The sequence below is a fragment of the Micromys minutus genome, assembly GCF_963924665.1.
Source record: "Micromys minutus genome assembly, chromosome: 6".
NCBI classification, from domain to species: Eukaryota; Metazoa; Chordata; class Mammalia; order Rodentia; family Muridae; genus Micromys; species Micromys minutus.
In genome coordinates this window covers 1,641,953-1,664,298 of record NC_137975.1, presented here as the reverse complement: position 1 = coordinate 1,664,298, position 22,346 = coordinate 1,641,953, and the positions used below count along the sequence as shown (strand labels likewise).

At 40.8% G+C, this 22,346-nt stretch overlaps 1 protein-coding gene across 1 annotated transcript; it reads right to left on the bottom strand.

Annotated features, from left to right (window-relative positions):
• Positions 1-15,173: 15,173 nt before the first annotated feature.
• On the bottom strand, positions 15,174-21,057 carry PDC (phosducin; the record flags this gene model as incomplete). The annotated part of the gene is made up of 3 exons (XM_080917945.1): positions 15,174-15,701; positions 17,587-17,738; positions 20,997-21,057. 3 exons carry the CDS (start codon positions 21,055-21,057, stop codon positions 15,174-15,176), a joined length of 741 nt encoding a protein of 246 aa, XP_080774071.1.
• Between the last annotated feature and the right edge of the window lie 1,289 nt (positions 21,058-22,346).

Genomic DNA, 22,346 nt, shown 5'->3' with positions numbered 1-22,346 from the left:
ACCTAACTTCCAGGATAAGCCTAAATTAAAAGCCAAGGGTAAGTCTTCATTCAGAAAGGGAATATGATGTGTACACGGATCACAGTTTGCCTTTTAATCAGTTGCCTGCCTTCCTCTGCTGTGCTGCTCCTGTTGACCCATAAAATGTCTCTTTCTTTTATAGGAGCCCTAAGGTGTTCTTTCTAGCCACCAGTAGTAAGTAATTCACTGTTTTTACCAACACAAGGTATTAACACAAACTCTAGTGTTGAGCTCATATGCCTGGTTGATTCTTTGGGGATTTGTTTAAATATAGATCATCCACTGTACAACAAATACCCAGGAAATCATTCTTGGTTTCTGATTTTAGCCTGATGAGCAAATGTATTGGAAAAAGTTCACACCATAGTGAAGGTATATTAGTGTTAATAGGGTTTGATCTATTTGTCATTAAGGACAAACAATAAAAGTGACTGATCTGTCTCTGCATCATTTTTGAAAGCACATTAGCACTCATTGTCTCCTTGATTTATATAAAACATTTGTGCTTTAAGCAGGACAAAGACTTCTTGACAGGACCCTAACTCGACGAAGGATTGTTCATGTTTAGGAGGAGTGAACATTTGAGTAACGTGCTGGGTGGTTTTCGCGTCAGTTTGACAGAAGCTAGGTTCATTTATGTCAGCTTGGGCCTCCACTGAGAACTCCATGACACTGACCTGTTGGCAAAGCTATGGGCCATTTTCCTGACCACTGTCGCTGGTGTCATCTCTGGGCAAGCAGTGCTGGGTCACAGAAGAAAGCATCCCAAGCAAGCCAAGCATCCCAAGCAAGCAAGCCAGTAAGCAGCATTCATGGCCTCAGCATCAATCTTCAGGCTTCAGCCTTGAGAGTTTCTGTCTCAGCTCTCTTTATGGACTATAAGCTATAAAATGAAATAAACCATTTACCCTCCACATAGCTTTTTGTCTTGGTGTGTTTGTTTGTTTAAGTCACAGCAATAGAAACCCTAAGACAGGTAAATTATTTTTGTCTCAGTGATCAGAAATAGGTTACTCCTGGTTTTCACCTTTATAAACATATTTTAAATGATTTAAATACTTAGCATCATCAGATAAAGCTGGACATTTATATTGTGCTATGGAAACTGTGATCCTCATAGAGCCCTATTTAAAACTTCTAAGTTAAGATCTGTCATCTTAGAAAAGAGCCTTTGTTTACTTCAGTTTCTTAGGAGATTTTGCTAGCATATTTAGAATTGGGAAAATAACCTGATGATCAAGATGAAAATAGTTTGGTCAGGTCTAAGATTCTATTTTAGTCAAATCCAATCTGGTTGTAGGTATACCAGATGCCTAACTGCATGATCAGCTTATAGAATATCAATTAGCTGAGATGCTAGGTTGCCTTTGTCTAAATAGAAATAACAGGGATTTTTAAGTAACACGTTTCTGTATTTTCAAGTTAGTACTGTTGAAAAGCCATGCTGTTGTTAAATAGCTAATCATAATAAATAACTACAAATAGCTAATAACTAGAAGAATGGTTTATATATCAAGGAGAAGCCACTGATGGAAGGGAATGGTTGAGAACATAGAATCAAGAAGGGATAACTGTCAAAACAAGAGCACATGCATCTAAGCTTCCTCAGAAAGTGAGGAAGGGTGACTTAAAAACAAATACATACTGGCTTTAAGAGAAGAGATGCTGCTTCTGACAGTGGTTCAGAGACAGGAGAAAGTTGATACTGATGTTCATGGGCCATTAGGCGTGGTGATCATAAGCTGAAGGTGATATTATCTGGTACATTCAGATTTTCACGAAGCTGCCAAAGGCATCTGAGAATTAAGAAAAAAAGGACATTTGCAAAACTTGTTGCAAAGAATGAGTCACCAAGATGACCAAATCAACAATGGGATTGCCAGATGGCAAATTTACCTCTGAAGTTATTTATTATAAATGAATGAAATTGTGTGCGTTCCCTCAAGAGTCTGTCTTCTTGGATTCAAATGTAGAAATTGAGAACGGTATTTAAAATTTTACTTCATATACTGTAAATCCACTATAGGTAAATCAATGAATATATGCATATGTATCAGTATTTGAGAGGCTTATTTAATAAATAATTTAAAAACAAACCCGTACTTGGAATTTTAGGGCAAAAAAATGGTGAGTCTAATTTCAGTGAAGCTAAATAAGAAAAGTAAAGAGGTCTGGGCATAAATTTTTTGTAACCTATTTTAAATAAGAGTTTAACCTTTCTTCTCTGGCACGAATGGCATAGCAGAAGTAGGAGTTAGCTCGTCTCATTGCACTCCAAAATGGAGCAGTGTGGCCAGGACATGGGTAAAGCTATAAAGCCATAAAGCCCACCTCCAAGTACCTCCAGCACGAACCCACTTCCTAAAAGGTTCTACCCTCCAATAGTACCCCAGCCTGGGGTCAAGTGTTTAAACATGAGCACGTAAGACATTTCATGTTCAAACTATAACATTCCACCTATAGTTCCCATTAGTTTGTTGCCATCTTGTTGTAAAATCATCCCAACTTTTGAAGTCCCTTTCATGAATAAGACTAACACTATTTGTTTGTTTGTTTATTTAATTTTATTGGGTTTTCTCTGTATTTACATTTCAAATGTTATACCCTTCCCCTCCCCACTCCCTTCCCTCCTCTCCCTCAACTTGCTTCCATGAAGGTGCTCCCTCTCCCAATCACCCTCTCCACCTCAGTGCCTTGGCTCTTGATGTTGTTCTTCCCATGAGGGTGCAAATCTTTCAACTATTTCAGTCCTTTCTCTAGCTTTTTCATTGGAGTCCCGGTGTTCAGTCTGATGTTTAGCTGCAAGCATCCTCATCTGTATCTATATGACTCTGGCAGAGCCTCTGAGGAGACATCCATGTCTGGTTCCTGCCAGTAAATACTTCTTGACATCAGCAATAGTGCTTGGGTTTTGTGGCTGCATATGCAGTGGTTCTCCAGGTGAGGCACTCTCTGTAGATCTTTTCTTAAATCCCTGCTCCTCTATTTGGCCTTGTATTTCCTCCCCTGTTTTGTTCTCCCTTCTAAGAACATTCTAGTCTTCCTTCTTTTTGAGCTTCATAAATTCTGTGGATGGCTTCTTGAGTATTCTAAGCTCGTTTTTTTTGGGGGGGGGCAGGGGGTGCTGTATCTGCTTATAAATAAGTACATACTATGAGTTTTCTTTTGTGACTGGGTTACCTCACTCAGGATGATAGCTTTAAGTTCCATTTGTTTGCCTAGGAATTTTATGAACTCGTTGTTTTTAATAGCTGAGTAGTACTCCATTGTATAAATGTATCACACTTTCTGTATCCATTCCTCTGTTGAGGGACATCTGGGTTCTTTCCAGCTTCTGGCTATTATAAATAAGGCTGCTATGAACATTGTTGAGCATGTGTCCTTGTTAGATATTGGAGCTACTTTTGGGTATATGCCCAGGAGTGGTATAGCTGGGTCCTCAGGTACTACTATGTCCAATTTTCTGAGGAATCACCAGACTGATTTCCAGAGTGGTTGCACCAGTTTACAATCCCACCAACAGTGGAGGAGTGTTCCTCTTTCTCCGCATTCTCACCAGCATCTGCTGTCATCTGAATTTTTGATCTTAGCCATTCTGACTGGTGTGAGGTAGAATCTTAGGGTTGTTTTGATTTGCATTTCCCTGATGACTAGGGATGTTGAGCATTTCTTTAGGTGCCTCTCGACCATTCAATATTCCTCAGTTGAGAAGTCTCTGTGTAGCTCTGTACCTCATTTTTTAATAGGATTTATTGATTCTCTAGGGTATAGTTTCTTGAGTTCCTTGTATATACTGGATACTAGCCCTCTATCAGATGTAGGATTGGTAAAGATCTTTTGCCAATCTGTTGGTTGCCGTTTTGTTCTTTTGACAGTGTCCTTGGCCTTACAGAAGCTTTGCAATTTCATGAGGTCCCATTTATTGTTTCTTAATTTTAGAGCATAAGCCATTGGTGTTCTGTTCATCACATTTTTTCCTGTGCCTATGTGTTCTTTCCCCACTTTCTGTTCTATTAGTTGAATGACACTATTTAGATACCCAAAGTCTCTTCTGAGAACCAAACTAATTTCTTACCTGTGAGTTCCTATTAAATGGAAGGACAAAACACATTTCTTCCAACATACAGTGGCCAAAGTAAACATTCCTGTTCTAAACAAGAGAATAGGAGTAGATCAAAAAGACTGGGCCAAAGCAGGACAGAAATCCAGAAGAAATACCAAATCATCTAGCTTCAGTTTTGACTACAGATGAGATCATATTAGCTCCAATGGGCTTAGGTAGTCCCTGCTTCCCCACTCCCAGCTCTGCCCCCTCCATAACACATGATTCTCTCTTGAACTGGCTCTGTTCCATGCATGCAGATTTCTTCGGTGGATGTTCACAGGTCTGGCCTTTTAAACATCCTGGGACCTTCTTGCCAACTCAAGCTTTTGACCTCCGCTCTCAGGGACTCTCGGAGGATCTCTTGCCCTGTCACTGTGAGGCATGACCTCATAAGCTTTCTGGAACCTGGAGCCTAATGTAGCACTTGTCATGTTTACAAAACCAGCACCATGCAGGCAGCACTGTCAGAATCTGCTGCCAGTTCAAGACATACTGTGGCCCACTTGGACCACAGCTGTAGCAGCTCTTGTGTGCTGACCCTGGGGAAACACTTGCTAAGCAGTTGTTTTCTAAGAGTAAGAACCATTGGTGTTCTGATTCAGGCTCCTTTCTTTCAAGTAAGTTTGCAATTTCACAAGCTGGAGCCTTTGTTGGGTGGAACGCCGCCTGCCCTCCAGGAGTCAACTTTCCTATACCTCTGCAGAGCAGGAGGTTTCTGTTAAAACAAACAAAGTTTCTTTTCAGCACATTTCTTCACTGCAACTTTAGATTTGCCTCAGTCTTTTTCTTAGAAAAACTGCATTTTTTGTTATTCTATGATACCCTTTGATCTGCTTTACATGGATAAGAGTGGCGAGCAATAACCACGCCTCATCCTGGGTGCTGTCCTGTCTTGAAAGTTCTTTCGCTAAAGACATTCGTCTATTAAGTGTGGCCTCCCTTCAGTCTCAGGACACAGGCAGAATGCAGCTAGATTCTTTGTTAGAATGTAACCTTCACGACCTCTAACCTGATAACTGAGAGAATGCTTGCTCCTTTCTGAAATCTCATGAGCCAGGCCTCCACAGCCCACATTTATTTTAGTCTATGCTATTCCAAAACTTCTTCCGGAATAGCCCACTAAGCTTTGATCACTTTCACCTGATTAGACTGAATTATCTTGATTGTTTATTGATGTGGGAGGCCCCAGCCCACTGTGAACCCATGCCCAGGCAGGTGGATGTGAGTTCCTTAAGAAAGCTTGACCAGCTCACAAACATGGCTTTGTCTCCTTTCTCTCCTGTGCCCTCTTTCTCCCCACTCTCTTGTTCCCTTCCCCTTCTCCCTCTTCCTCTGTCTCCTGTCTTTGTCCTTTTTCTTTCTCTTCTGTCCCTCTAGGTCAAATACATTTACTTTGTGTAGCCTGTAGTTTCTGCTACCACGCTGTAAGGTCCAGGAGTACTATGCTACCAGCCCCTGACCAGGCGCCACCCCGGGTCCATGGATAACACACACACACACACACACACACACACACACACACTCACTCACTCACACACACAAACTTATTTCTAATATGCTTTTTTAGCTCAATGGTTGGGTTCTTCTAAGATTTCCTCTGCTATTGCACCCTTCTTTTCACTCCCAGCTCAACACCTCTAAACCTTCCCTCAACTTTAGTCCTAGCTCAGCACTCTCTACATCTGCCCTCAGCTTAGTTGAGTTTCTAATCTCCCACCTGCTACCCCAGGCCCAGTCAGAGAAGTAGCCAATGGCCACTTTGCCCAAGATCTCTCATAGCTGGTGGCTCTTTCTTCCTCTGAAATACTGATTTTCTTCTCTCCTGCGTCTGCTAGTAGCCAACTAGCCTGCCTGCCAGAAATTGAAAGTCTTGCCTCTTCTGCTCAGCCATTGGCTGCTATCATCTTTATTGATCAATCAAGAGCCAATTGGGGAACACGACATTCCGAGTTCATTCCTGGATCAGAGTATCAGAACCACCCCCTACACCTTTGTGCTAAGAACTTGGTCTTGGGGTGTCTTGAACTAACTTTGAGCTTCCCTACAGCTCTGGTTAAGTGAGAGAGAGCCAGAGGTTGCAAGCCAGTAAGTGAAACCTTTGGTTTCTGCTCGAGCTCCTGCCATGACTTCCCACAAAGGTGGGTTGTGGTGATCTAGAAGTGTAAGCCAAATAAACCCTTTCCTTTCAAGTTACTTTTCACCGTGGTATTTATCATCACGCAAGCAAAAATGGAAAACAATGCTTATAACATTGAAGGACTTTTCTAATCCAAGATCCAAGATCTTTCACGTTGCTCTTGGTAAGCAGTTGCTAAGGCCTAAGTGCTGTGGAGTTGGGTTTGTCATAGCAACAGCTCCACATCCCAGCACTAACGTACGTGTTATTTCCTTTCCCTGTTACTATGATAAAAGACCTAACAAGTGAGGTCTTTCATGATGGGCTTTCCACCATGCCTTCCCCTCAAACTACAAGCCCTTCCCTCCTCATTCATAGTAACCATCTCTATCATTAATCATCCTTTCTATACTTAGGAATACTTCTTTATCTTCAAGGTTCTTTATCTTAGTGATAACTTTTAAAATTTATTATTTGCTATATATACATTTTGTTTTAGGTCCTACTTTTCTGTATCCCTAAGCTTTTAAATTCATTTCTTTTAAATAAAAGCACCTAGGATTTTTTAAAAAATAAAGTCTGATTAGTCATTATGGGGCTTTAAAGTAGTAGACTAAATTTTAAATCCTGTGTGTTTTTGTCATTGTTACTAGATTAGAATTATGCCTACTTAAGGCTTTTATTTAAAAGCGATAATAGTAGTAAAACATCTTGTTTCAAACTGACAGAAATGCACTTCCCTTTTTTCAAAAAGAACCAAATAGAGCTTAAAAGTTCTCCCGATCCTGTACCACCACCCACAACTCCACCCAACGACAACCAATTAAAACTTGACCAAGCTTCTGTCTCTTGAAGCACTTGAAGAAAGAAAAACAATTAAAGAAAATTTTATTGATAAAAATGATATCTGCACTGTGTATGTTTGTGATATTTATAAGCATGTGAGTAGAGGTGCCCCAAAAGGTGCAAGTGGCAGGTTCAGGTGAGTACGAATCCCTTAAAGCTAGAGTTCTAGGTATGGGCTATGGGAACCAGGACATAGATAAGGGCGCTCAGAACTGAGCTCAGATCCTATGCAAGAACAGTTGACTCTTAACTACTGAACTGTGTCTATCCAGCCCCTTAAAGGGAAGCTGGAGAAATGTTTGAGGATGTGTATGTGAGGAACTGAAATCCTGCCCTGTAGAAGAAAGCTGAGTCTTTAATGGCTGAACTACCTCTGAAGCTAGTATTTGCAATTACAATTTTTAAAAAGATTTATTTTTATTTTTATTCTTATTGTATGTGTACTGTGTTTGTGCTTGCAAAGACCAGGAAAAAAGGTACCAGTTTAATGGAATGAAGATTCAGGATGGTTGTGAGCTATCAGGACGGTGCTGGGAACCAAACCCGAGGCCTTTGCAAGAGCAACAACTACAAGATGGCGGAGCGTCTATCTAAGACCTGAAAGCGATGTTTAGTAAAAGTGACATATAATGCAGAGTCATAGCTTTGTTCTTTGTAACTTCAGAGAGAACCTACACAGTTTATTATGTAAGTCTCTGGAATTCAAGTAACTTCACACATTTAATTTCACTTGTGATCATCATTAGCTACTGTGAATGCACCCAGTTTGTTACATCAGGGATTCCGTAGGAGAGCTAATTATGTGTTGTCAACGCTGAATAAATAACTTTTCAGCGAGTTAACATTTTTGAAATAGCTTGCTTAAAAATGAGGTTCCTTAGATTCAAGAATTGAGACTGAAAAATAGGAACTGTAAACAATAACATGGCCAGAGTAAACATACCTGACCTTATGGAAAACGTACTTTTGGAGCATTCTCTCACATAGTCCAAAATACAAACAAACAGAAAACCCAAAGCCAGAAAGGTAAACAGACGTTCACGTTTTGATGAGTAGACAGTTTCCTTAGACGATTGCTAGAATAATGGAAACGTAATCGAAGGCTTGCATTACCCTTTCCTCTGTCTTCTCTTTCAGAACTGCACACCAGATTAGTCATTAGCTTTCAGGACTGAAACTTTCTCCAGAGTTCAGATACCTCTGCTTGCTCCTGTCCATCCAGTCCTCACCGTCTTTCCATTTTTCTCAGAATTGACACATAGACCCAAACCACATCAAGACAGATCATAGAGAAACCTGAATTGGGCTGGTGACATATTGTTTGCATTGGTAACTTTCAGGTAAATAGTATTGGAGCTAACATCGATAGACCCAAGGTTACGTATGATTAAGCTGTATGTCTCATTAGCGATGTGAATTTGAGAATGCCGGCTAACATCTAACTCCTCCATGTCTTTGTTATTGAACAGGAAATATTGTGAAGAACATTCTACCTCATATATGTTTGCAACTCTTGATACACAGTGATGATTGTGAAGTTATGTACAGTATTTGTGCTTATTGATACTTTGACATATACTGTATTTTGCTTTTTGGACTATAGTAGTGCAGAAGTGACATTTGTTCACTAGAAAGCATGCCATGAATTTTTAGTTCCAATTTTTCCAGTCTGCACTGTGCAGCCTCATACTTCCTTAGAACACTGGGTGTGTACTTTCTTCATTCATCCACTGATTGTCAGACCCAAACGAAACATTCTACTTTATCTTGTGTTCCTAAGCTGCAGTTTTTATTAGGCTAGATGTATGAAGTGCATTTCAAAGCTTAGAATAGCTGATGATTTGTATGAGCGTGTTGTCCATAGGTGCAGATATTTTTGAACACCTGGTTGATGGACCTGTTTAGATAGGTTTAGGAGGTGTGGCCTTGATGGAGCCTTGAAGTTTGCCACTGCAGAAGGGCCTTGATGTTTCAAAGCCTCCTCCATTCCCAGTTTAATCCCTCCACTTCTCGCTTGCAGATCAAGATGTAAACACTCAGCATTTTCTGCTCTGACATCACAGACTCTGATCCCTCTGGAACTGTGAGCTCAAGTAAACTCTTTCTTCTATAGGTTGCCTTGGTCTCAGTGTTTTATCAATGCATGTCTTCATGTAAATATCCTACTTAAAATGTATTTGTTTATTCTTATTTATTTACTTAGCACACACATGATGTGTGTGTTACGGCATGTGAATGCATGTGGATCAACTTTTGGTACTTGGTACTTGGGGACTTAGTCCTCTCCTACATTGCTGAAGTAGGGTCTCTCCCACCAGTTCCGTAGTTCTATTTCATACTTGAAGCTAGCTGGCCCCAAAGAGCCCACCCCTTCTCTTCCACTAAGTCTCTTCCCCACCTCTTGTCTCATGGACGTTCTGGGATTATATATGTGCACCACTGTATTAGGGTTTTCATGTGTACTCTGAGACTACAACCAGATCATAAGGTATCTTCCATGACAAGAGAATAAAACCTCAGAGCTATCTTAATGCTTCCCCCAGTCCCAGTGTGCCCCTAATACTCGCTTCAAGTTCCAAGCATTTAGTTAAAGAGGATGGTCATAAAATTTACCTTGAAAAATGTTGCTGGTTTTTAAAATTTACATACAAAGTAAACCTACTTCTTTCATTAATGGAAGGTACACTGTACAAAGCTCTTCACTTTCAGAATGTATAGGTCATCAAGAAAATATTTACATTCAAATATGTTTCCGAATATAACTCAAAGCACCTCAGGAGCCCAATTCTCTTTCTTTGTTTCACAGATATCCTGAGGAAACCTTCAGCAACATGGGTCAACAGCCTTGGGATTTTTCTCAGCCAACTTTCTGTGAGACAGTCTGGTATCTGTAGCTTGCTGTCTATAAGCAGGTGAGGGCAGGTAAAGACAAGGCTAGAGCCTGTGACTGGACAGTAGAAAAGAGGGGGTAAAGAGTTTTTGAGGGGCAGGAGAGATAGGAGAGGGACGAGAAGAAAAAGAAGATGGAGGAAGAGAAGGATGACCCAGATCTGTGTGGCTTTAAATAGCCACGGGTAGCTATGAATATCTTATAAGGGATGGATAATTACAGGACAGTTTGTCTTATTTGGGTGGGCAGTTTATATTGATATCAGTTGGCTCTGAGTTTATTGTGTGGACGTTTAGTGGGGTGAGAATTTACTGATATAAATCTGACTGATAAATACAAGGCTCTAGAGTTTTGATTTTGCCAGGCAACAGGGATTTGTGTCAGCTAATCGCAAGATGGGTGGTCATTGCATGGGGCTGGCTTGGCAGCGATCTGCCATGAGAACTAGATGGGCGGTCGCTGCTGGGACTAGCCATGGTGGCTAGATCACCGCTGGGGCCAGAGAGTCACCAGTGGTAGCGCGGCATGGGGCCATTTTACATGATTCCTCATTTAACGCAACAGGTATCAACTTGATGATTGATAGTTGTGAAGTACAGTTAGGAAATGGTTGTTATGGTTCTGGTGACACGTCATGGTGTGTTAAATCTCCACCAGTATAAAACCAGGAGGCAGAAGATGGTCTTTCTATGTCATGGTAAGTAATCTTCAACTGGGCATGATTTTTGCCTTCTAGAGAGCACTTGACAATGTCTAAGGAAAGTTTTGTTGTTGTTGTTGTAAGTAGAGGAGTGATGTTTCTAGCATCTATTTGAGAAAGGCCAGGGTTGCTGCTAACTGTATGCAGGACTAAATCTTCACAGAAATGCCAATAATAGTGAATTTCAGAAATTTTGACACAGGGACAGCCATCAGGATGAATAATTTCAGCTTGACGATAGTCATCAACATTTAATGTGCCCCAAAGCATGGCAGATAAGCTGTAGAATCTAATGTGTACTGTGGTTGGGCCACTTTGTTGGAGTTACTTATCTGCCTTTCACTACTCTGGAATCTTGTTTGTTTGTTTGTTTGTTTTTTACACTTAAGATTTTATTCCCCTCCCAGTCCACCCTCCTACTGTTCCACATCCCCTACCCCTCCCTGCCCTCACTGCCCTGTCCCCACGCCACCCACCCCAGCAGACCTCTACACTCCCTGGGGCCTCCAGTCTTTTGAGGGTTAGGGGTACCTTCTCTGACTGAACTCTCAGACACTGGATCACCAGCTGCTCTGGAATTTCTAGAGGACTTTTCTATTTTGATTTAAATATTGTATATAAGGTGTTCAGTGAGCTCATTTCTAGATGGGTGTGACTGCTGTGTTTGCTACGGATGCTATAGATCACACCGGCATCTTCATGAATTAGCTTTGATGTATATAAGGACAGTTCCATGCCTTTAAGTCTGTGTATTATTAACACATTTCACTTGCTGTGTATCTATTAAAAATGACAAGGGATGTTTAAGTAGTATGTATGTTAGACACTCTTCTAATTAACTTACATGATTTACTCATTTTATCTCATAGTAACTTTGTGAAGAAGTGAAGTCATTATCTGTGTTTGACAGGTTTTTAAAAGGCACAGAGAGATTAATTAGTGTGAGTAAATTCACAAATGAATGAATGGATTCAGATCAAGAAGTTTGCTACCGGTGCCCATCAGAGTCACCAGCATCATGGCAGAGGCGTGGAGATACACGCAGGCATCCTCCGTCTCTCCTGTAAGGGCTTGCTTTCTTTAACTTGTTTCTTGCTCTCTAGAACTCGACATGGATAATGCAGATTATCAGTAAAAGTTTTTTGAACAAATGAATAAATTAGCTTTTTCAATTTGCAATCTAGATTTACTGTTTATTACAAAATTTTCTAGCATTAGATAACAAACAAGTTATTCTTCAGGTCTATTACAAATTATTATTTGGGTAATTACATGGCATGGTAGAACATTCTAAACTTCTTAACTTAAAACTCTTTCTTTGGCAAACCAAAATGATCTCTGAGGTGGATCTGGGAGATGTTAAAGGTGGAATTGGGGTAAATACGATCAAATGCATTGTTGAAATTCTCGAAGAATTAATAAATATATTTTAAATGGACTCTCCTCCTGTGGAATTAAGCAACAGGTTGAGTGTTTACACGAGGGAATTTGGGAAGCAGCATCTTTTGCAACAGCAGACTTCAGGCATTCTAGTCAAATCCTGTCTTTTGTGTGACTCTCCTGGTGAGTATTCTATGATCAAAGCTTGCCCTAGCACCCATTAGTCACCTAGTGCTTATGCTGACAATGGTTGCTGTCATCACTCCCTCTCTAAGTTGGTACCACCTAGTTACTTCTGTTTTGACAGTGACGGGTTAAATACATTCCTGGGCTTAGTCTTAAGCTTTAGCTTGCAAGCTGTTTATTCAAAATTTAAACATGGTGGCTTGTTTCTAACAGGAGAGGAGCTTTCTTTGGATAGGAATGTTTCAAAGCAGTAATTTTTATCTATGCATCTGTCTGTCTGTCTGTCTATGTTTACTATAGATGGATGCTTTTCTTTTCTTCCTCTGGCCTGCCACCGTGCTTCATTCTGCCATTGGGAATGAATGACTAAATAGCTAATAACTAGATAAAATGAATAAATGAATAACTGAATCGCTAATAACTGACCCTGCACCTCGTTCTTACACTACTGTTGTATTGTGAGGTGTTCAACTATCCTTCCTCCCCATCTCACCACCATCCTTCAAGGGTTCCCTTCCAGTCCATGGGATTAATGCCCATCCACAGCTAGTTTGTGGAGATTTTAGATTTGTAAATACTTCATGTGAAGATCCTTGGCTTTCTCCACACTTTTTGATTTTGCTCTTGCTTTTCTTTTGCAGCTGACCCTGTCATTGAACTCCCAACCCCCTCGTCTTGTCCCAGCCTCCTGAGTGCAGGACATGGTACCACATCTGACTTGTTTTGCTGTAAGACTAGTACCTTCTTAGTGGAGAGTTCTATATGAGAAGAATACATCTTCAGCCTCTACTTGATAGAAAATATGTTGGCCTGTTTTTAAAGCTCCTCGATTATATGCAAACCCCATAGATGGCCCCTCTTCTCATTCTTCATCCTTGTGATATCTCTATTGTCTAGAAACCTAAAAGCAGGCCATATGGTGTTTACGATGCCTTCCTCAAGTGTATAATGAGGAATCGATATTCAGGACTTTAGATTCGTGAACTAAGATATTCATTTAGAGACAAAACTGTGTCGGAGGCCAGTCTGGATAAACTGGTCATTGCAAGGAATTCTGACACATCTATTCATCACGAATAGATGTGCCAGTGAAAGACTCTGCCTTCTTCTCCTCTCCTACTCTTTGTTTGCTTTTTTTCTCTTCCTCTACTTGATACAGGAGATTGTAGAGTCTAAAGAAAGACAGAGGTGGAGATGTCGATCCAAGAGCTGACTGAAAGAGATGACTGAGTACTTTGAGAAATCAATGAAGGACCTTGAAGGAAGTAAGTTGGGTAGGAGGGACATGTCATGTCAGAAACAAGAGGAAGTAACTCAAAGGGAAGAGAGTAGTTCCCTCTGAAATGGGTTCATGGGAAGTTGAATACAACTTGGACTAAAAGTTGCCCAATAAACTAGATAAGAGGTTTCAACTGTACTTAAATTGCTGGGCAGAGTCCCACCGGTGTGATGTAAAAAAAAAAACAAAAAATGAGGAACAGGAATTGTAGGCTGTTTTAGACACCTCCATTAAGAGTTGTGACTTTAAAGAAATATAGAAACATTTCAAAGCCAATATTAATAATGCTTAGGGAAGAGGGGCAGAGGGTGCAGAGGGGAGAGACATACCACAGAAGAGACCTTCGGGTGCCTGTGGGAATGAGTGTAGGCACTGCACAGCGGAGGTGCTGGCTGGAGATGCCTGTGCGACGCTGCTTCCATAGCATAGGGAACCACTTTCAGTGAGACTGACGGGGCGGGACTGTGAGGGTGGCTGTGATGGTGGCGGGACTGTGACAGTGGCGGGATTGTGATGGTGGCTGTGAGGGTGGCGGGACTGTGATGGTGGCTGTGATGGTGGCTGGACTGTGAGAGTGGCGGGACTGTGATGGTGGCGGGACTGTGACGGTGGTACGATGAAGTAGTTCTCCTTAGATAATGTCGGAGAAATGTATGAGGGTAAAAAAGTTTAAGGGACAAGAAAAGCTGTAAGCTAGTTACTAAAAAGGCTAGAGACCGTAGCTTCAAACGTGTGTGTAGACATGCTCCAAATGCTCCAAACATCTGGACGCGACCGAGCACCGTTTCTCCATTGCTCACACGTTGCTTCAGCCCTCACTCACCATCACTTCTGACTCCCACGGTCAAAACTCTGACCCACAATTGTTCCTGCCTGAAAACCTGGTTCGGTTTCTCTCTGTAGCCCTGGCTGTCCCAGAACTCATTGGCTGGATCAAACTGGTCCGGAACACATAGAGATCCACCTCCAGGGTGCTGGGATAAAAGGTGTGTGCCACCACTGCCCAGCTGCTTTTCTTTCCCTTTTTAAAAATTTCATTTGTTTATTTTTTGGACAAAGTTTCAAATATTTTTCAAGAAACGTGAAAACCAAAATCTTACTTTTGTTCTCGGCATCGTGTTGAATTGTTGTAAAAGTGAAAACCACACTTTTCAGATGCAGATTTGTGGTTATGGAAGAATAACGAATGGAACCATTTTAATACTTTTGAGCTTTATAAAGTTTTTAAAGTATCCGACTCAAGGTAGACTTTACACAGACTATTTGTTTCTTCATATAATTTTATTTTTACTGTACAAATCATTTTATAAGACATTCAGTTTCAAAAGCCCAAATAAGGATGCCAAGGGAAAACTGAGGAATATAAAGCTAACACAGAACTTGAAAGGGATTTTACAGACCTAACATTCACATTGCCCACATCCTCTGCTTACTAATTATTGCTATGAGCCATGATGTTTTTGCAGCAAAGTATTATCTCAATTTGAATAATTAGTACTAAAGATGCTATTTACATAATTTCAGTGTCTTTTCGCCCCAAATTTGAGTTGTCATGGCCAAGTTTAGTGTTTGCTAAAGGAATATAGATACTACCAAAAAGAAATCCACGTTCACTGTGCAAAGGGCAGTCATGAGCTACGCCGCGGATGCTTACTCAATGTCGTCATCTCCCATGCTGCACTGCTCTAGGTCGCGCAGCTCTCTCTCTGGTAGCAATCCGTATTCATTTAGGAAAGACTCCACATCCGCAGCAAAAAACTCTTCAGCAAATTGTTCAGCGACACTAATAAAATTGCTTATCAATTCCCCACCTTTGTATACGAGCAGCGTAGGAAGTACGTCTGAGGAAAAGCGGTCCCCAGCTCCCGTGTTAGAAGCTCGTATTTTACAGAACCTGACCATTGGGTACTCCGCTGCAAGGCACGCGAGGCTGCTATTGAGCGCATCGCAGCCCCTGGCCCCATCCTCGTAAATGCTGACCACGATTGTGGTGACCTTCTGCTCCTTTTCAATGGTTTCTAGGAATTGCTCCCCCGTTTCCAGCTCATATACAAACCCATACCTAGGCCCAAAACTCAGCTTCTGGTGCAGATCCTGCATGCACTGCCTACGGTATTTGCGAAGGCTACTTTCATCTTCCTTGTCTTGATGAATCAGCTCATATTCTTGAATGCTCATCTGAGGACGCATGAAGGAAATAATAGAGATAGTTCAAGGAGGAATATTTCATCTTTAGATGCATCAGACTCAGTCTCAAGTCAAGAAGCTTTTACTTGATGACCTCTCTGCTTAGACCACACTGTCCCTGCTTCGAACATACCCTCATTTAAACCCTGGCTCAAAGGCTGCCTCCAGAACCCTTACTCTTCACTTTATTCTGTTCTTATTTTCATTGGAATAAGTACTGTTGGGCTTGTATTATATATGTGATTAACTAACTAATTAGTGTTCAGTGTCAGCAGTTTTGTTTTTTTCTCCTGACTAAGGGCACTACCGAGATCTGCTGACTCAGAACCTGTAAGGGTGAGGCTGCCTTGTCTGTGTTTTAACAAGCCCTCTGGGTTATTTCTTACCACGGTGCTACATTTTACTGTGGTTAGATCATCAAATTATCTTTAATACCCTTTCACAATATGGGCTCCACTATTAATATGTTTGATAGACAATTAATCACCTCTTACTCTTGACCAAGGGGGAAAATAGACATAAAGGCATGGTGCAGTCTAGTGTCACAAGGCTGAAGTGTGTGCAGCGGCCCGGGCACCGGGAAGCCCGCATCTGGGGAGCCTGAAGGCGGTAAACACCTGCAGTCTCCTCATCACGGAACTCGCGAACTGCACTGCTGGCCATTTTATATTCTTGCTTCTGCATCTTGTATGTTTTCCTAATATTCCCGATTCTTCCTCCTGCCAATCTACCCTCCCTCCTTCTTTCTTCCTTTGTCTTTAATCTCTCTCTCTCTCTTTCTTGTGATATGGTCTTGCTCTGTAGCCCAGGCTAGCCTAGAACTCAAGGTCCTCCTACCTCAACCTCCCAAGTGGCACCCTGTGCCACCAAACATAGGTCTCTTTCCTATTCTAATGGTTTCTCTATGCTACTATATTACCTAATTCCAATCCTTTAGTCCCGAGATTATTAAATGTTTTGCACGATTCTTAACCTGCCACCACAGTTCTGAGTTCAAGCAACCAGATATTGACTTGGAGATCCATTTGAACATTCCTGTTGGAAATTGTTCTCTTTACATGTGGAGGCATAGATACTCACGCATGTAGACACATTTCTGAAGTTTAACCAGCACAAAATCTTTAATACTAACAACTCAGATTTAATACTAGTTTTTGTTTTAAAACACTTTTAAAATTTACTTTCCACTCACAATCTGTTTAAAACAAATGAAGACATTCTTACGATTGAAAAATGTGATTGTCTGGTCCACACTGCATGATTACTCAGAGAAAGAACCAACTTCTTATTTCAAACCGTTAAACCCAAGATTGCTACCATGGTCTGAAGCCGTGAGCCAGGACACGTTTCGGTTCCTAGTCTCTGAACTCAGTACTCACGGTATCAGCTGACTTGGGGATCAGCCATTCACGGGAGTGATTTCCCACAAATGAAAAATCTCCTAATGGCTGCCTTTGTTATCATCATCAATCTTGTCATATGAATGTGACATATTTATATGCTGGTTTTAGAGATTTAAAAAATGAACGAAATACTTTTAAAGGAAATAAAAATACTGATATCCTACCAATTTAATATTCAAATAATCTCCGTCAACATTTTCGAGGTCACCGTTGACACAGACACACACATTAATAACTAAGACTCCTGCACTGTTGTCCCCCCCCCCCCCCGCGTACCTCCTTTCCTCTCTTCCCTGGCAATCCTGTTCTAAACCATGAATATCCTCAACCCAGCAAATGTCTCTCTACTTGTCTGCACATGGATTCATGTGCCTGTAATCACTCAGGAGCGAAAGCACACACTCTAAAGTGATGCTCTCGAGTGGCTCACACAGGGAAATGCAGAATTTATAACCAGTCCTTTCTCCTCTTACCTTTCTGCTCATTCTTTCTTTTGAGTCTTTGTCATCTCTGCTCTGCGGAGAGGACATTTGTCTGAGGATCTCTTTTTTGCTGGGTGGAAGTGAATCACCATCTTCACTTTCTAATTTAAACTTTCTCCAATCATTTATCACTCCTTTAGGGCCTGAAATAAACATTTAAATGTTTTTCTTTAAAATCTTAAAAATACTGCTTACGTGGGCTTGAGAGATGGCTCAGAGGTTAAGAGCACTGGCTGCTCTTCTAGAGGTCCTGAGTTCAATTCCCAAGAAACCACATTTCATAACTATCTATAATGAGATCTGGTGCCCTCTTCTGGCCTGCGGGCATATATATATATATATATACATACACACACATATGTACACATACATATATGTATATACATAATATTCTACTGTAATTATACACATATATAATATATATAATGCTATGCTATATTAATAGAGCTACCCATTCTAAAGCTTAGTCTTGTCTCTCATTATTACAGTAGTTTACATTTGGGTGTATTCTTTCTCACATTGTATGTCATATTGTATTTTATATTAATTTATAATGTTCATATATAATGTTATATATTTATATAAAATCTTTAGAAAATACAGTTTACACAATTGAAATCTGTGTAAGTGTCACGGTGAGAAAATGTGTCATTCTTTGCACCAGAAGTAAAAACTGTTGTTGAGGCTTAGAATATTATTTTCCAGACTTTTTCCTAAAAATAATTTCCAAGATAAATTTTATTAGATGGCCAAGACTGTGGTACAGAATCTTTTGGAAACATCTGTAAAAGTAAAAATAGAAATTATGTGCTTTGAGCTACTTACAAAACTCTGGAGGTAAAACTGTTTAAAAATTGGAATATATAAAATTTAGAATTTTAGAAAACCAGCACTCACTGCCTAAGAAAGATGCTCTTGTGGTATGTGATCACTGGCTCTACCCTGTTACAGGAGGCTGAAGTTACTGGAGGAGCAGCGGTAACTGTGGCACCTAACCCAATCTTTGCAAAACAGTCAACGAAACTAATGTACAGCTATCATTGCATAACAGCCAGTTCCTGAGAAACCAAGACTCGCTCAGAAATAAAGGATCAGGTTTTGAAGTTTAAGGAAACTCAAGTAGAATTATCACTCAACTGTAATGTGCTTTCCTTGTATGTATGAGGCCATGCCACACCATATAGAAAAACCAGTAAAATCACATATTTGGAATTGCAGCACTTAGTTCTTTGCAGGGTTATGTGGGGTCCCGAGTTTGCCCCACAGGGCATGGCTACTTAGGGAGGCAGGACGCAGGTAGGGGGATGGGGAAGCACAGTCTGAGGCTCAGCACAGCAGGAGCTGGCTTGTGGGGGGCGGTTCCTGGGCCTGTGATGAGGATGAGGTCAGGGTCATCTGGTTCTCAGGTTCCAGACACCCAGGATATCACGGAAGAGCTGAGAACAGAGTGGCTTCTAGAGGAGGCGACGGTCTCCGAGGTTCCCCACTGTGGATCCCGATGAAAGGAGACAGTCAATGGTTTTAAGGCATTTATTGTCACGGTGGAAAGGTGAAATACCCTTTGCAGGGAGGAGTGTCTGGGAAGGAAAGGTTACTGGCTAAGCCTCCAGGTCTTTAGGTACCTCCTTATAATAGAGATCTGTCTTGAGCCTACGTGATCTGTGGTCACGTCCGCTACCTGTGAGGGCTTGGAGGGTTGCCCTTATGTGACTCATGGCCAGGAATCCATAAAGTACTGTGGCCAGTGCACAGAGGCCTGGTTTCCTGGGAGTCAGGCGAGATGCCTACCGTTCCTTCAGTGTCTCCAGGCTTTTGAGCCTTAGCTCAACCAAGAACCATGCTGCCGTTCACGGTCCCACAGTTCTTGAGAAATAATGCTTTGACATAAGTCCTAAATTCTTAGAAGCATGCAATATTAACAGAGCTCTCCATACGAAAGCTTAGTCTTTCTTGTCTCTCAATAATACAATATCTACATCTGGGTGTATTCTTTCTCCCTCACATTGTATGTCACATTGTACATTACTTTACAATACAGATTGTATAAATTTAAACAGCGTGTTTACAGCTGATTTTTATTCATTCAGGCAATGCTTTTATTTATTTTTTCTATGGTCCTCGGGACCAGCAAGTGCTCTTAACCACTGACCCATCCCAAGAGTCATCACCTCCTCCTCCGTTTCAGTACAGAGCACAGGAAATTATGAATGTCTATACAATTTAGTTAGTACTGATAGTTGGTATTGTTTCCTCCTTTTTCTATCGCATGTGAAGTCGAATGAAGCATCTTGTAATCAATTTTTTATCCTCGGTTGAAGAGAGTGCCTCTTCCTGGGTGTGATGGTGTTACCTGCCCTTGCAGAGGTCAAACCACTGCGATCTGTTCCCCTATGTCCCCAGTGCTCCGTTCCGAGGATGTGTTAAACTTTCCGTTTTTCTACTTCTGTGGGGAAAAAAGTGCCTCTCTTCGAAGTTATGTCTGTGTCTTCTGTAGGCTATTTTTCTCTGTGAATCTTTTGCCCACTGTGATGGTCAATATTGATAAGCTTATCAATCTTTGTCCATTGGATGTAAGCTTATTGTGTAGGGAGTTTGTGGATTGAGAATTTAATATATAAACCTGCTTGAAAAGCTACCGGGATTTGGAGTCATGTTTGTGCTGGGCAGCAGAGGAAAGGAACACACCAGGGCGTCCATATCTACCCAGGACAGAAGCAATAGGGTGGTGGAGTGAACCACCTGGGAAAGGAACCGTATGGAGAGTGTCCTTGCTGATGGAGTGACAGAGTCTATGCGCTCAACTCCACACTAGAGCGGAATCCGCAGAGTGAGAGCTCAGAGGTCCATAAAGGGTTAAACCATCATTTTAATATTTACCGCAGCAATTATTAAATAAATTCCCATGTACCTAATCTGGTACTAGTGTGGATTCATTCAAACCTGTGACTGAAATGCAAAGGCTCCAATCCATGCTTACAGGTCTAGGAAGTAACAGTGACACAGATTCTGTCGAGTCAAAAGGCTTCTGAGTGTTAAACTTAAGCCATAACACTCAGTATTCAAGCTCTTGGTAGTGGCATATAAATAACCACATACAATTCAACGGGAGGGCTGGCAGGATAGAAAGGACCTTACCAAACTGTAGACAGAGGAGTCCCATGAGACCAGGGTAGCAGGACATTTTCAACCATTTGTGTTTTTCTCAAACTCTGAATTAACAAATAACTGATCTTGGGTTTTTTCATTTTAAGCTGTCTAGTCACATGTTTTAAAATGATTCTTCCTGGTGAGATGAGGATATTACTTAAATTCAATAACATTCTCTGTAAGAACAGGAGATATTTCTAGATTTAATCTTACTTCGATAAGATTAAATCTTACTTGCTCTTTACTTTGGTTACCTGTGTGCGTGGCCTGTCCTTCAAAATCTTCCTCTAAGTTTTGGCTTGAGGCTTCTTCCATTTTATGGGTTGGGTTTGGTGTAGTCTGTATGGTGGAAAAAGAGCCAGTAAGGCTGATAAGTTATGGGTGTGCACATGCAAGCACATACACATTCTTACATACATGTGCACGTATTGTATTTATAATCCCCTGATGTCACCCTTGAGGATTAAGGATTTTCACTACGGGAGGGAAAGAGTGCTTTGAATGTTTCTGTCTGCATTGTAAGAGGACATTGATTTAGCAAGCATTACTAAAGATATTTGTATAATTTGTGTTTTGTCTTTGGAAGGCTTATGTTTTCGCTTTGGGTTTAGGTACTTTGTTGAGCACTATTGGTTGATCAATTTCTTATTTTTGTTACTAGTTCACAATAAAATTCAACTTTCTTACTTATTTATCTCTCAGCCCCTGGAGATTTTGGTTTATATACACTGGCGTGTTCTCTAAGGGACCCATAGCGTTGTGAATTCTCCGAAACTGCCCTTTGGGAGGCTCTGTAACACTGGGTACACCAACTGTCTTTACATTTTCCCTCCTCTCCTTGTAAGGTCAGTCTTAAGCACTGATGTTTTCCAGTCTGGACTGTGATTCCTTTTAGCTTTGGTTGATTTATGCGTCAGTGTTAGAGTTGGTTCTGTTTGTCCTGACTCTTTTTGTACTTAAGTTTGTGACAATTTTTTGGGCTGATTCTAGAATTCTGTTTTATTATTATTATTATTATTATTATTATTATTATTATTATTATTATTATTATTATTATTATTATTATTATAATCCCTAACAGAATCTTCTGAGAGCAAAAATATTTGCTGCCTTGGTTTCTTATTTGAAGAAAAGGCTTTTAAACGAGCTATTAAGATTCTAGGATATGTATGCAGTTATAAGTATAATTAAGAAAGGTGAATTTGTCTACTCTCAACTTCTTTTTTAAACCATTTAATGTATTCTTAAATCCGAATACAAAGGCTTTTCATACATGGGTGCAATGACACTTCATGCTTTGTCCCCTCCCCCACTGCCTACCTTCCGCTCTCTTACTCCTTCCCATCGAAACATTCTGTCCCTTTGCTTTCAGGGTACATATTCTATTATCTTCTTTGGCTCCTCCCGCTTAAGGTTTCTTACTCTTTCTGTGGTTCCCTTTCAGTTTTCATATGTTAGCACCCCATTCACAGGCAGACACTCGTGCACATTTAAATATAAATGAGCACAGGTGCCCAGGGAAGCTGGAAAAATGAGTCAGGCTCCCTCTAGCTAGAGTTACAGGAAGGCATGAGGCTCCTAACGTGGGTGCTGGGAATTGAACT